We start from the raw sequence: 16,311 nt of genomic DNA on the forward strand, positions 1-16,311 counted from the left end.
GAGGTACTCTGATTTTTATAAAGCATAAACAAAATCGGTCTTTTCTGGCCGTGAAAATGGGGATGTCATATAAAACAATGGAAATAAGAAAAGCGATACAAGATTTTGCACAAAAACCCAATAAAGAATTTCATGATGCATTTGAACGCCTTAAGGAATTGTTGCATTCATGTCCACATCATTAATTTCCTCGTTGGCAACTTGTACGTTTCTTTTATGATGGAGTTGACACTGCCATTCAAACTATGATTAATGCCTCGTCTGGCGGCACTATCATGATGCAAGATAGTGAAGACGCTTGGCGATTCTTGGAGCAATTGAGTCATGGTTCAAAAACCAATTACTCAGCTAAGAAACGGGATACCTAGTTTCATCTGCTGCTTCAGTTGGACTAGACAAAAACTGGAAAAATGAAGTCAAATCTGATATTAATTCTTTAAATAAAAAATTTGACTTACTACTCTCTAGTCTAGGCAAAGAGAAATGTGTGTTTTTTTTCGCAGGGACAAAAGATATGTGTAAGCTGTGGAGATTCAGGACACATTGCAGATGAGTGCATGAGAAGTCAAGAGGAAATCAATCAAGTTCACGGCTATGGTCAATTCCAAAATAATCCACGATCATTCAATCGGAACTACAACCAAGTCGGGAACTACAAGAACAATGGGAATTTCAACAACAACAACCATCAAGGGAATTACCAAAACCAAAATCAGTCAAAACAGTTCCAGCAGTCCAACTTTAACCAAGGTGGAACATCAAAGGAGGAAACTGATGGCAACAAGTTGGACAAAATCATGGAGTTCATAACCCAAACATATCAGAAAGCCGACACTAACTCCAAGTCCAAAGCTGCTATCGAGAAGCAGATTGCTCAACTGGCGAAGCAAATTGGGAAAAGAGAAGATGACAAGTTTCCAAGCACCACAACAGTCAACCCATCTCACACCCAAAGACCCGGAAAAGAGCATCAAGTGAACGAGGTAATCACCTTGCATAGTGGGAAAAAGGTTGACAACAAGGTAAGTGCTCCTACTTTAGATAATGATAGTGACACTGAAGTCGTTTTTGATGAAAAAGAAGAGTTTGAGAAAGGTTTCAAATCTGAAAAACAAAAAGTAGCTAAGGGTAAAGATGACTCTAAAGTTGGGGAGCATGGTGTGGAGGTTAATACCGCACCATACCCTTCGGCTTTAGAGAAACCGACATCCTTCCCTTTTGGGAAGCGAGGGCCGAAAATGGAAGACATGTGGGATCTATTTAGTCAAGTTAAAATAAATATCTCGTTAGTCAAACTTATTAAGGAGGTACCTTCTTATGCTACATTTTTGAAGGATTTGTGTGTTCAAAAACGCAAACTCCAAGCACACCTCCCTAAAAAGATTGATTTAACCGAGCATGCGAGTTCCATAATATCAAATAAACTTCCACCCAAACTTAAGGATCCCGGGGCACCTTTAATTTCTGTTACCTTAGGTAACATTAATATCAAAAAGGCACTCCTTGATCTTGGAGCTAGTGTTAATATAATCCCGGGAAATCTTTTTGATCAACATGACTTAAGCACTTTGGAACAAACTGATATTATTTTACGATTGGCCGATAAGTCAACAAAAATTCCCCGGGGTATATTATCTGATGTCATCATTAAAGTGGAAGATTTCTACTACCCAGTTGATTTTCTTGTGCTTGACACCGAGAGCACCTATAAAGAAAGTCAACCTTCTATTATTTTGGGTCGCCCGTTTTTGGTAACAATAAATGCACAAATTAATTGTAGAATGGGTGCCATGGATATCTCTTTTGGAAATAGAAAACTTAGAATTAATGTGTTTAATACGTTTCCTAACTCACCATCAGATTATGAATGTTATCGGGTGGATGTGGTTGATGACTTAGTGCATCAATTCACTCCCAAAATCTTACACCCCGATCCGTTGGAGCTTTTTCTTTCTAATGACAGGGATAAAGTTTTAGACTTGGATGACATCAAGATGGTTGAGGAGGCATTTGAAAATGCTATTGGGCAAGAGAGGCCACCATGGAGTTATCAAGTTGAAAAATTGCCAACAAGTTTTTCGGACCCACTTAAGCCATCTTTGGAGGAGCCACCCACTCTTGAACTTAAAACTCTTCCTTCACATCTCAAATACTCTTTTTTAGGATCCAACGAGAACTTACCAATTATCATATCTTCTGATTTGATAGGTCTACAGGAGGAAGCATTACTGAAGGTGTTTTCCAAGTACAAGGGAGCAATTGGATGGACCATAGCAGACTTGAAGGGAATTAGTCCAGCCACATGTATGCATCGAATCATCACTGAAGCTGGAACAAAGCCATCCCGAGATGCACAACGAAGGCTCAACCCGAATCTGCGAGAAGTTGTTAAAAAGGAGGTACTGAAATGGCTTGATGCGGGTATTATCTACCCAATATCTGATAGTGATTGGGTGAGCCCGACACAGACAATGCCAAAGAATTCGGGCATTACAGTGGTAGATACAGAAGATGGAGAGAAGATATCAACAAGACCGGTCACCGGATGGAGAGTTTGCATCGACTATTGCAAACTCAAAGCTGCAACATCAAAGGATCATTTCCCTTTCCTTTTTATCGATCAAATCATTAAAAAATTGCCCAGGAAAAAGTTTTATTGCTTTTTGGATGGATACTCGGGGTATAATCAAATTGCCATCCACCCCGAGGATCAATTCAAAACCACATTCGCGTGTCCCTATGGCACCTTTGCTTTCTGAAGGATGCCATTCGGCTTGTGTAATGCCCCCGCCACATTCCAAAGATGTATGATGGCTATTTTTCAGACATGGTGGGGGACTCATTAGAAATTTTCATGGATGATTTTTCTATTTTTGGATCATCTTTTGAGACATGCTTAACCAACTAGAAAAAGTTTTGAAACATTGTATTGAGTCTAATTTGGTTTTAAGTTGGGAGAAGAGTCATTTCATGGTAAAAGAGGGAATTATACTTGGCCATGTTGTCTCCGAGCGTGGTTTTGAAGTCGACCGGGCCAAAGTACAAATTATTTCTACTCTTCCCCCGCCCACTTCGGTAAAAGGCGTCCGTTCTTTTCTTGGGTATGCCGACTTTTATCGAAGATTTATCAAGGATTTTAGTGCAATCTCAAAAACCTCTTTGTAATCTACTTTTAAAAGACGCACCATTTTCACTTGATAAAGCATGTCTTGAAGCTTTTACCACATTAAAGAATAAACTTGTTGAATCCCCTATCTTGCAATCACCCGATTGGACTTTACCTTTTGAAATTATGTGTGATGCAAGTGATTACGCGGTAGGGGCAGTTTTGGGACAACGGGTGAATAAAAAACCCGTTGCAATTTGTTAGGCGAGCAAAACTTTTTCGGATGCACAATTGAATTATACTACTACCGAAAAAGAGTTGCTTGCGGTCGTGTTTGCACTAGACAAATTTAGATCCTACATTTGGGGGTCTAAAGTTGTAATTTTCACCGACCATAGTGTCATTCGCCACCTCTTGGAAAAGAAGGATGCCAAACCACATCTCATTAGATGGATCCTTCTTCTTCAAGAATTTGATCTTGAAATCCGGGACAAAAAGGGTTCCGAAAATGTTGTGGCGGATCATTTATCTAGAGTAATTAATAATGATAACTCATCGGAAGTTATTCAAGAAAACTTTTCGGATGAGCATATTCTTGCTGTCAAAACTATACCATGATTTGCTAATTTGGTGAATTACTTTGTGACAGGGGAAACTCCATCATATTGGACTGCTCAACAAAGGAGGTTCTTCCACTCTCAAACAAAATACTACATATGCGAAGACCCGGATCTTTTCAAAATTGGAGCGGATCAAGTGATTAGGAGATGTGTACCACATACGGAGCAAGAAGACATTCTTCGACATTGCCTCTCATATGCATGTGGAGGGAATTTTAGTGCCAAAAGATAGGGCACCGGGTTCTACAAAGCGGTTTTTTCTGGCCCTCTATTTTTAAAGATGCACATACATTCATTAAAGCTTGTATTCATTGCCAACAAGTTGGGGGGGATCTCACGACGGGACATGATGCCAATGACTCCAATTTTAGTAGTTGAAAATTTTGATGTATGGGGCATTGATTTCATGGGTCCGTTCCCCATTTCTTTTGGCAATCTATACATTCTTGTAGCCGTTGATTATGTATCAAAATGGGTCGAAGCCGAGGCTACACGCACGAATGACCATAGTATTGTTTGTAACTTTGTCAAAAAGAACATCTTTTCTAGACACGGAATCCCTCGAACTATTATTAGTGACGGGGGTTCCCATTTTAAAAATTGGCATTTTTCAAAGTTACTAAAACACTATGGTGTCACACATAGGATTGCTACTCCATATCACCCACAAACAAGTGGACAGGTAGAGGTGTCAAATAGGGAAATAAAACGCATCTTGGAAAAGACATTTCGTCCCGACCGAAAAGATTGGTCCCTAAAATTAGATGATGCATTATGGGCATATCGTACAACCTATAAGACTTCCATTGGAATGTCCCAGTATCGACTTGTTTATGGAAAGTCATGCCATCTCCTGGTGGAGTTGGAACACCGTGCCATGTGGGCCATTAAAAAGTCTAACTTTGAATTAAGTGATGCAGGTACAGAAAGGAAACTCCAACTTGTTGAATTGGAAGAGATTCGAAAAGAAGCTTACGAAAGCTCAAGGATCTATAAAGAAAAGACGAAGGCATTTCATGACCGACTTATTGTCCGAAAACAATTCGTTGAAGGACAATTGGTGTGGCTATTCAACTCTTGTCTCAAACTCTTCCCTGGAAAGCTTCGGAGTAAATGGAGTGGGGCTTTTGTGGTGACAAATGTGGCGGATCATGGAGCCATTGAAATCAAGGACACGAAAGGCGGTGAACCATTCAAGGTAAACGGACAAAGACTCAAACCTTACATTCGAATGGTAGATGGCGAAACGACACTCGTTGAGAAAACAACGCTCGAGGTACCACAATATTCAGAAACAACTTAGTCGAGGTAAACCGTCTTGCTGAAGACGTAAAACTTAGCGCTTTTCGGGAGGCAACCCGCGGTTTGGTGTGTTTTTACTTTTATTTTTCGTTTCATGTGTTTTAATTCTTTTTATATCGAGGGCGATCCAAGGTTTAAAGTTGGGGAGGGGGTATTTAATTTTTAATTTTTGCTTAAAAAAAATTCTTGAAAAATACCCGAAAAAAAAATTTCTTGAAAAATACCCGAAAAACGTTCCTGAACAGTCAAAATTGTGAAAAGCAGCAAAAAAAAATGAAAAATAGTAGCTTCAGGCGTCCTAGGACGCGTCTAAGACGCCTGGTAAGACGCCGTCGGGCTGTCATTTCTTTTCCTCCAGCAAAATACCACGCGAAATTACAAAAATATCCTTTTTATGTAGGACGTGCTAGGACGCGTCTAAGACGCCAGCTAGGACGCCGCCACGTTTTTCACCCGTTTTATGGCGTTTTCTGCATAATTCTTGGTATCTTTCTTCTTCAAACTGCCATAGCCGAAAACCCACTTGTTCTTGCCTATTTTCTTCGATTTCTTGGCCAAAACTCAACCAAAATTCGTGATTTTTGTTGCAATCTTCAAGAAATCAAGTAAGAAACATCACATTGCATGATTTACACACTCTAATCACTTATTTGGGGCCGATTTCAAAACCCCCAAAAGTTAGGGTTCAAATTTTTAGACTTATTTTTGGGTTTTTGGTTCGAGTTCTTGGTTCTTCTTCACTAGAAACACAATTTCAACAAGGTATGTGCTTTAAAACTCCATCTTTTAGTTGAATTTCGAAATTTTTTTTCATGTATGTTCATATATGTTTGAAATTTTGAAAAAGATGAAGAATATGATATATATTGGTATGAATTCTTGTGAATTAGTGTTTGTAGTTGTTAGAAGTATGTTCCAAACAAGTTGCATGTGTTGATTTGGGAATTTTTTGAAAATTGAATTTTTGTTGTTAACTGTTAAAAAAACACATATAATGTTGGAAAATCGTTCTTATGTTTACATTTGTGTTTAGATTAAAAATTCAAGTTTTTAGAAATTTCAGAATGACACTGAATTTTGACACTGCATTGTTAGTTTGAATATTTATCTGTTACAGTTCTGCTATGGTTCTAGTTAGAACTTGTCAGTTGCAGTTAACCTTTGGTTTAGCTGTGTTTTTACTGATTGGATAAATTTTTGAAAAATATTTAGTTACTCAAAACATAATAGGACTTAAAACAGTTATTTATTTAGATTGAATTTATTTTAACTTTGTTTGGAAGAGCTTGCCAACTGAATTATTATTTTATTTTTATGACACTTATGTGTTTAATGGCAAGTTTTGTTTTGTGGTTTTGTGTGTGATTGATTTTGCAGATGCTAGCAAAGAGATCAAGGGTAGCATCATCAAGCAGTCCAGCCAGCCAACCAGCTAGACAGCCAGAGCCAAATGTACATGTGGCTTTTAACCCAAAGTATCAGACATTGTATGAGCATCCAAATGGCATTCGCCCGTCAGTTTATGAGGCGACTTATCCAATTGCTGGATTTATTGTGGACTACATGGTGGAGCGATCAAGCTTCATTGGGTACAATATTATGGAGACGTTTGATCGCTATGGATGGGGTGGAGCGTTGGACTTCAATCCTACGCAGATTTATGTTGATATAGTGCGGGAATGGATGAGGACACTTCGACGTGTCGAGGTTCCTGGTAGGTCGGAGGAGTTGCAGCTAATTGGTACGGTTCGTACTCATGATATATAGATGACTGTGCAGGGTATTCGGGACATGTTTCATGTAGATACTGGATATCATCTGCATGATCTCGAGAATCAGCCGACTGAGTATAGATGTATTGACACGAGGGGGGGTAACCCTGGGGTTAGCATAACAGAAGTATACTGTACAGTATTCCGTGAGGGGACGAGGGCATACGACAGATTCCGTGAATTGACGCCTTTAGCAAAGGCATTGCATAACATTATCATAGAAAATGTAAACCCGAGGAATAGTGATCCCAGGGCGGTGAGGACACAGGACTTATATGTATTATATGGATTGATGACAGGATCCATCTTTATTTCTTATGTATATAATGGTATGTGCAACATATGGTCCTGTTTTGATATCCATCACAGAGTCACCACCCCCATGTTGCCCTGATATCGACATATGTGACTAGGGAGCTGGGGAATAGGATCAGGGTCCCACAAGTTATATCATACCAACATATTCTTTGCCCCACCGCTACTTCTTTTAGACAAATCTCATTTCATGTTGAAAATGGGAGACATATTCTGAGGGATTCTGCCACAAACCTGACATACACGGCACCACTCAGAGTGGGGGACGAGGAGCCATTCGTTGGTGAATTTTAGGGGGATCAGCAGTAGCAACAGGGACAAGCAGCAGGTCAGGGATGGAACATGCAGGTAGCTTGGGAGGACTTTGTGGGGAGGAAAAACACGCATAACCAGGAGGTGCAAGCTTGGATGGGGAGAACAGATATATGGATGGAGGGTGTCGACACGACACTAGCTGATCTTACTGAGCAGATGCGATAGGTCGACATTACAGCTGACAACACTTATAGTGTTGCCACTCGTCAGCTGTACCAGCAGGATTACTATGCAGATGCCGCCTACAGATAGAGTCGTGTCCAGTATGTACCAATGGACATTGATCAGCCACAGTATTGATACCGAGCTCCAGCTCCGGTCTTCTACCGATCCGGGGATCCGAGCAACTATCCACCGCCATCCGAGTATGAGCATTATAAGCCATCACCAGCTACAGACGACTCTACTCGCTTTGAGGATTTAGCTGGATCGATCTTTGGGTATCCTCCACCATACCCACGTTATCCTCCACAGCCGCCCCCGCAGTGAACTTTGGTGAGATCCTCTTTTGATTTTTATTTTTATGGTTATGTGATGAAGACTTTTTCTTTTTATTTTTATATTTCTTTTGATTTTCATGGCTTTATTTGGGATGAATGTACTCTTATTAAACTCATTATTATTATTATTACCTCTTGGGTTGGTTCTATGAAATATGTGATGAGTTAGTAGCATCTCTATATCTTGAATGTAATTCATCAAGATGGAAAATGATAGGAGTTTCGTATATCGAGTCATACTATATATTAAATATTGGTTTTGTGGGTTGCTCAACCGGTTTGAGAATATTTATATTTATTTAAAAACTGTTATGTGAAATACCCAAGTGTTTGAAAAATGAAGGTTTTTGGCTCGAGCCTACGATCTTTCAATTGAGGACCCAACCGAACAATATGTGCCATCACGCTCTGAGTACTTGGTCTTACTTACTCCTGTGCCTTTGGGGTTGGGAGAGGACTATTATTGTTTTCACACAACCAAAAAGCATCAAAAGACATTAAAGAAATTCCAAGTATCTATATTCAAGCTCAAGTCAAATACAAGAATGATCAAATCCGATGAAGCCATCGAAGAACTTGAAGAATGCACAATCAAGATAAATATGAAGAAAAATTCAAGTTGAAGACATTGTGTGAAACAATATGTGACCCCTCGATAGCGGGAGTGTATGGGTTGGTCCATTAAGTGTTACCGACCGCGCTAACTATGTTAGTGAACCTTGAAAACGAGACTTTGGCAATGAGTTCAACTGATTACTCATGAGGTTGATTATTAGAAAGGGTTCAAAAACTGAAGGGTTTCAAACAACAAAGTAAAATAAGCATAACATGTGTTTTGAGTTTAAAAGTCCGGATAAGAAACTAATAATCCCCAAAATCAATATATTGCGCTATTGAAAATATTGTGATAAAATGTACGGAATTCGAGATTCCATTGAGTTTTTCGTAGGATAAGAGAGTAAGACTACGCTGATTATTTCAGGCCAATCTCAGGACGAGTTTGGAATAAAGTTGGGGAGGTTTGATCGGTCTATATTTATAGCATAATAAATTGTACTAAATGTGTTGAATTGATGTATAATTGTCCAAGAATGGCACTACTTTGATGAGTTGTTGAACTTCATATGCAGGTCAATATATCATACTAAAAGTGGGCAGAACCTGCAAGTAAAACGGATTGCTAAAGGAATGAAGAAACGTTGCTGGGAAAATTGACCACGCTTTAATGTTTTGGTCATATCTCAAGTTCTGGAAACTAGACAAGATTTGCTACAAATTTCGTGTTTTGTGTTTCTGTTAGTTATGTTGTTTTGAACGCCAAAAATTGCACGGAAGATTAAGGACGCCTCCAGGCGTCTAAGACGTCCTCTAGGACGTCCAAGTCAAATAGTCAACGTCTGGGCAAATTTCGGAGTAGAAAAGGAAGGAAGGACCCCCGTCGGCGTCTTACATGGCGTCTAAGACGTCCCCTAGGACGTCCAGGCGTTTTAGGGGCGTACCGTGTTGGAACGGTGTGTTTCGGAAAGCATAGGAAAGAAGGAAGGACGTCGTAGAACGCGTCTAAGACGTCAAGAGTTTTTGGCCGATTTTTAGTGTATTTCAAGGACGACAGAAGGGATGCAAAGATGTACAAAGAACGCCTGGGCGTTATACATGACGTGTAAGACGTTTCCTAGGACGTCCAACGTCCCACATCGCCCGGTTTCACTATTTTCTGCCAAATAATATAAATAGGGACTTATGGATTCGTTTTTAGGGTTACCACCTGCGATTTTTTGACTTTTTCCTGTGTTTTTGAGGCTTCTTAAACCCTTGGAAACATTTGGAAACACAAATCCATTCCATTTCAATCCGGATTCAAGGCAACATTCGATTCAGTTCATCATCAAGCAACATTTGAAGATCATTCAACCGATGATTCTCATCAATTCAAGTAATTTTCAGAAACGATTACTTCCTTCCTCCCAAGGTTTATTTGTTTCGTACTTTGATAATCATTAGGCTACATTTGTTTGATGATTCTAAGTTTGATTATGAATTCTATTATGCTTTTCATCTATTTCATTCAAGTTAGTGTTTTTATGAACTCAATGGAAGGCTAAATCATTAGGGTTACTACCGGGGATGTTTAGGACTTTTGGATGAACACACTTGATTATTACTTGATTATAGTTAATTTCAATTGTTGTTTTATGTTTCATATGATAATATTTTGGTAATAATGATTGAAATTGGGTTGTATGAATTTGTTTGATTTCATAACTAAAATAGTGCAATGTGAATTCACTGATTGTTCTAAGTTCAAGTAGTTTAGGAGCAAAGACAATTTGTTGAATCCACATGTGTTATTCCAACTTGTGATATTAAATCTTAATATTGTAATAGGTAGTTACAAGACACTTTATCGTCAATTCACTCATTGTTCTTAATCCAAATAGACATAGGGAGTAAGACAACTAGTTGAATGAACATATTGTGCACCCAAAATTACGTGTTGCAAGATCATAAACCCCAATTACATCTAAGTTATTGAACTAGGATTTTAGGGAAGAAAGTGTGTGAATCTGAATTGTCTGACAATTGAACCGGGAGTACCTTACTTTTCTCATTTAAAGTTTTGTTTTAACTAATAAAGTTTCAAGTATTTTTTTTTGTTAATCTTTGTTTAAAGCTTTTTGTCACGATTACAAGTAATCTATTTTCCATTGACTATTTTGACACATAGTTTGACCACAAACTCCTTGTGGATTCGACCCGACTTACCCTATCTACGTAGGTTAGTTGGTTTATTTTTGACCGAGACAACGACCTCGATCATCGATCAGTTTTAGGGCACTTCATAATTCTCAAAGATAGATCTTCGGTCTGGATATCATCAACTAAGAGTTCACGAAGGAGACATTCATAAAACTGCATTTAGAACCCGTTATGGACATTATGAGTTCTTAGTCATGCCTTTTGAGTTGATGAACGCGCCAACTATTTTCATGGATTTGATGAACATGGTCTGTATATTTATTGATTGCATAGACGTTTACTCGTAAACCAAAGAAGACCATGAACGAAATCTAAAGCTAATGTTGGAGCTACTAAAGGAGCATAAATTGTAAGTCAAGTTCACTAAGTGTGAATTCTGGTTTCGGGAAGTACATTTCCTTGGTAATGTGGTCGGAAAAAAAAGGAATTCATGTAGACCCAAATAAGATTGAGGCAATCAAGAAGTGGGAAGCCCCAAGAACCCCGCCAGAAATACGACAGTTTCTAGGATTAGCTGGGTACTACAGACGCTTCATTGAAAATTTCTCAAGGATTTCTCAACCATAAACATCTTTGAACCAAAAGAATAGAAAATTTCTCTAGGAAGAGAAACATGAAGAAGCTTTCCAAATCCTGAAAAACAAAATGTGCAATGCACCAATTTTGGCCTTACTAGAGGGATCAGAGAATTTTGTAGTGTATTATGATCTGTCTCATCAGAGAATTTCATAGTGTATTTTGAAATCAAACCTGACGAAGTATGTTATTTTAATAATAGAGTTCAGATTACAAGGGTTAGCAATCTGAGAGACATAGTACTAGATGAATCTCATCTAGATCTAAATACTCAATTCACCCTGGAGTGGATAAGATGTACAAAGATCTTAAAGAGTACTACTGGTGGCATGGAATTAAAAAGGATATTTCCTTGTATGTTGGGAAGTGTTTGACATGCTCAATAATCAAAGCTGAACATCAGAAAACATCCGACTTACTGAAACAGCTTGAAATTAATGGGAGCAAATATCCATGGAATTCTTCACCAAACTCCATAGAACTTCTAAAGGTCATGATTCTATTTGGGTCATAGTGGATCGACTGACGGAGTCTGCTCACTTTCTCCCTATCCGAAAAGACTTCAAGATGGAAAAACTGGCCCAATTCTACATCGAAATTTTTTTGGCTCTGCATGGTGTACCTATATCTATTATTTCTAATTGAGATAGTCGTTTCACATCGCAATTTTGGAGGATGTTACAGAAGGCTCTAGGAACTCAGATAAATTTGAGCACAACTTACCATCCTCAGACAGACGACCAGACGGCGAGAACGATACAAACATTGGAAGACATGCTTTGGGCATGTGCCATTGAATTCATAGGAAATTGGGATACTCATTTACCTCTAATCGAGTTCACCTACAATATCAATTACCATACGAGTATCCAGTGCGCTCTGTACAAAGCATTGTATGGACGTAAGTGTCGTTCGCCATTGTGTTGCACAGAAATCGGAGGCAGCCAGTTGACTAGACTCGAACTTATCCAGGAAACAACTGATGAGATTGTTATCATCAGGGATAGGCTTAAACACTCTAGGGATTGTCAAAAAAGTTACGCAGACAACTGTCTGAAACCTTTAGAATTCCAAGTTAGAGACAAGGTGCTTCTAAAGTTATCGCCTTGGAGCTTGTATGCTTTGGAAATAAAGGAAAACTAAGCCCATGATATGTTGGACCATTTAAGATCATTCAAAGGATCGGCTCGGTAGCGTATAAACTCAAGTTACCCCAGAAGTTGATTGCTATTCACGACACATTTTACGTCTCAAATCTCAAGAAATGCTTAGTCGACGAATCATTGATAATACCTTTAGAGGAAATCCAGATCGATGATAAGCTAAATTTCATCGAGAAACCGATAGAAATCCTTGACAGAGAGGTGAAACGGATCAAGCGGACCAAGATTCCAATTGTGAAAGTTCGATTGAACTCAAAATGTGGGCCGAAGTACACATGGGAATGTGAGGACTTCATGAAGGAAAAATATCCTCAACTATTCTGTGTGTTGACGAACGATGACGTAAACTGAGTTTCTGTACAAAATTCTTTCGACTGGGGGATACTGTGACAACTGTCAAATTCAGGTCATTCTCTACCTCAGATACCTTTTCATAAACCATATACACACCTCATACTTTGAATGGGGGATACTTTGACAACTCTTAAATCATGTACTAAATAAAATTCTTTTGGGAGTTCAATAAGTTGGGAACAAGTTTTGGGAACTTTGGAATGTGCAATTGGAAAGTACACTAGTTAAACTTTCATTTAAGCTTAAGGATCATCATATCATTAAAGGTTTCAATGAGAACTCAATGGATTAAGTGAGATGTTTTTGGATGATAAAACACCTCCTAATCATGTGTGAGAACCTGTACAATTGGTACAAAGTAAATTAGAAAGGGTCTTCAAGAACTATGCAAAATAAAGTGTTATATTGAGAAAAATTGAATTTTATGTGTAGACCTCAAAACACGACCGTGTTTTGCCAAGACAAAGTGAAACACGATTCATGTTTCATTCTGAATAGTGCCACTAATTTCCTTTTAACTTTTGCATATGGACTTAGATATACACACTGTTTTCGCCAACGTTCATATTTTTACATGAGTAATAGTTTGAAGCAATAAAATTTAGTAATGGAACCCATGAGGGGTATTTTGGTCATTTTAATGACTTATGTCCATATATTGTATAAGTTGTGTTTGAAGAGTGTTGCTCTAAGGAAAGGAACTAGAAGAGGACTAGCTACATGTGATTGAAGTGAGTTTTTGTTGGCATTTTCCCAGTTTGGGGTACATGGAAAAATGATTTTATGATAATGAAATACTAATGCTTCGATATATGAAACGTTTTAAAATGAAAGTGTTAAATGCTTTTGAAAAGATATGTTTTGAAAGAATGCCTTGAAGGCAAATAATGGTTTTGAAAACAAAGAACTTTTTGGAAGAACGAATGTTTGAATAAGTTGTTTGAAATGTTTTAAACTATATATGCTTACTTTTAAAATGAGTATTTTGATACTAACGTATGAAATGTGTAACACATAGAAAGTAATGACAAGAAATGGAAAGTAATGAAATGAATTGGAAAGTAATGAAAAGAATATAGAGAAATCTAGGGATGAGATGTAAAACCAGAAAACCGAACCGAAACCAGTTGAACCGGAATATGCTAAAATGGTCCGGGTTTTGGGTTTAAATAATAGCCTTATACGGGTTTCTAGTATTCTGCGTATGGGTCTATCGGGTCCGCGTATTCCGGGTAAAAGAACCGGAACTGGATAATTGGGCCGGAACCAAGTTTATGCTAAAAAATAATTGGAATGTAAAGAGTTTTTTATGTGTACGTCGACCTAGAGAGAACATCAGATACACAATTATGCACACACACTTCTGCTTGAACGATTTGTGATCGACCCAAGAAAAAAAAACTTTGCTCTTCAATATGTGATAGCGTGATCAATGCAAGCATGAAACCTCCATTCTCGATCTTTTTTTCTTCCTTATAAAATGTAAACAACATCATCTCCTTCATCAACTTCTTGCACAAGAAAAAAAAACAAAAAAACAAAAGCAAAACGATTTTTCCTCTTCAATTTGTGATCGCGTCGACAAGCAAGCTTATTATTCTTGTTTTTTTCTTCCTTAACAAGCAGTTGAACTGCATGTGTGTTTTATGAATTCTAGATTTTCAATAAATATATATATATATATATATATATATATATATATATATATATTCAAATGAGAACATTTTTTAAATTGAGAACAACTAAAAACAATTTCCAGCCACTCATTTAAAAAAAACCCACGCCTCCTACCCCACACCTCACCCACCATATTAAATTTATCAATCTTCAAAATTACATTACTCTTGAAGCTGATCCACCAAGACCAACTGGATCGCCACCTACTGCCGGACCGCCGCAGATTGACCGGACCACCACTAAGATGATCTTTCTTTACTCTGTACAGATCTGCTTTCAAACCCTTCTTCCACCTCCACTCCTTTTCTCATAGGAAACTTCCTCCGCTCGTCAGAAACCAACTCCTCTCATCTTCTTGAACTGGTGTGTCAAACCACCTTCGTTCGTCCATCCTCTTTGTAACTAGCTCCTTCCGCCTCACATCTTCCTTAGCCGGAAAAGCACCTCGTCGGAAAACTACCTTGTAGGAAATCACCTCCTTTTTGTCTCCTTTCTGATCTCATTTTTTATAGATCGTCAGATCTGGTTTCATAGGTTACAGATCTGAAGCGAAACAAACCAAATCTAGTTTCGGATCTGGTTTCACCGGCCACATCCGTCATGATATGGAGGTTTTCTGATCTGCTTCACCGTCCACCTTTGATCAACATCTCAAACCGACAGTGATCTCTTCGCCGATGCTCTCAATATATCCAGTTTAGGTACCTGATGACTCATACAAGAAAAATGATTTAAGCAAGTTAATTTGGAATCCAAAAACTTGCTTCGACTGAAAGGTAATTAATAAATCTATTAAACCTCTTTTAGTTATTTTCATCATACAAATTTGCTAGAAGAGAAAAATGGATAAATGTGCTCCTTGTTAGAGATTTCACCAGCTTCATATTGGACCTATAAAAAATGAACATGAGTATTCGTGTTCAGGCCAAAACAAGAATCAAAATTTGACAATATGTGAATTTTATAATAAATCCAAAGAACTAATGTATAAGATCTTGCTGGATTTTTATTCTCAAACGATTTATCATATAAGAAAATAATACCTAAAGTTGATATTTAATTAGACATAATATTACATAAGACTAATTTTTAAAATAGGAGAATGACATGACAAATGGATATAAAAATAATATTACAAAAGATTGTCTTGAAACTAGTAAAGATTTAAAAAGGGCAGTTTTTCATGCTCCTATATAGACTTAACAGTATTGAATTTATATTAAACTAATATTTGGAACATTTGAATATAATATTAATATATTATTTATAATATTTTTTTATACATCGTCATTTTCAGTCTTACATATAACTTTTATTTATAATTTTGTTTTCAATTTTATTATAAATTATTCACTATATTATTACAATAAATTTATTTTTACAAATATATGAATATATATTAAATAAAGTTTTCGAATGATTACAAATGCCGCAAAATGAAATGTAATAACATGATATATTAAAAGATTTATTATAATGCAATGATTTGGAATATATATATATATATATATATATATATATATATATATATATATATATATACTCTTTCTTCTTAATTAATAAAATATACTTAGTTATAGTTTTAGTATATTAATTAAAAATAAAATGTTATAATTACATAATCATATACGATCAAATATATGAGGACAACTATTGAATCGAGAACGTAAAAGCAAATATTGTCCATATAAATCATATGTAATTAGATACATGGCCACATATGATTAATTACATAAGAAAACAATTAAATTGAAAATGTTAAAACGAATTGTGTCCATATATAATCGCATCAATTATATGTGATTATATGTACATAATCACGTATGATTAAATACATGAGAAAAAAATATCGAA

General features: G+C 37.1%; 1 protein-coding gene, 1 long non-coding RNA gene and 1 other non-coding gene across 3 annotated transcripts; 1 reads left to right on the top strand and 2 right to left on the bottom strand.

Annotated features, from left to right (window-relative positions):
- Window positions 1–80: 80 nt before the first annotated feature.
- LOC145110317 (small nucleolar RNA R71) lies at window positions 81–187 on the bottom strand. Its single transcript, XR_013709699.1, has one exon. It is a non-coding gene; the product is annotated as a small nucleolar RNA R71 (small nucleolar RNA).
- Window positions 188–557: 370 nt separating this feature from the next.
- LOC145104308 (uncharacterized) lies at window positions 558–2,759 on the top strand. Its single transcript, XM_079041572.1, has one exon. It carries the CDS (start codon window positions 558–560, stop codon window positions 2,757–2,759), a length of 2,202 nt encoding a protein of 733 aa, XP_078897698.1.
- An 11,764-nt stretch (window positions 2,760–14,523) lies between these two features.
- LOC145103914 (uncharacterized) lies at window positions 14,524–15,587 on the bottom strand. Its single transcript, XR_013706933.1, has 2 exons — window positions 15,256–15,587; window positions 14,524–15,162 (listed from the first exon to the last, which is right to left on the bottom strand). It is a non-coding gene; the product is annotated as an uncharacterized LOC145103914 (long non-coding RNA).
- Between the last annotated feature and the right edge of the window lie 724 nt (window positions 15,588–16,311).

This window comes from Lactuca virosa, chromosome 4, assembly GCF_052849685.1.
Source record: "Lactuca virosa cultivar CGN04683 chromosome 4, Lactuca_virosa_CGN04683_v6, whole genome shotgun sequence".
NCBI classification, from domain to species: domain Eukaryota; kingdom Viridiplantae; phylum Streptophyta; class Magnoliopsida; order Asterales; family Asteraceae; genus Lactuca; species Lactuca virosa.

What these genes read in the sequence shown, in the direction of transcription:
- LOC145104308 (XM_079041572.1), top strand. Translation starts at nt 558, where the DNA reads ATGAGAAGTCAAGAGGAAATCAATCAAGTTCACGGCTATGGTCAATTC.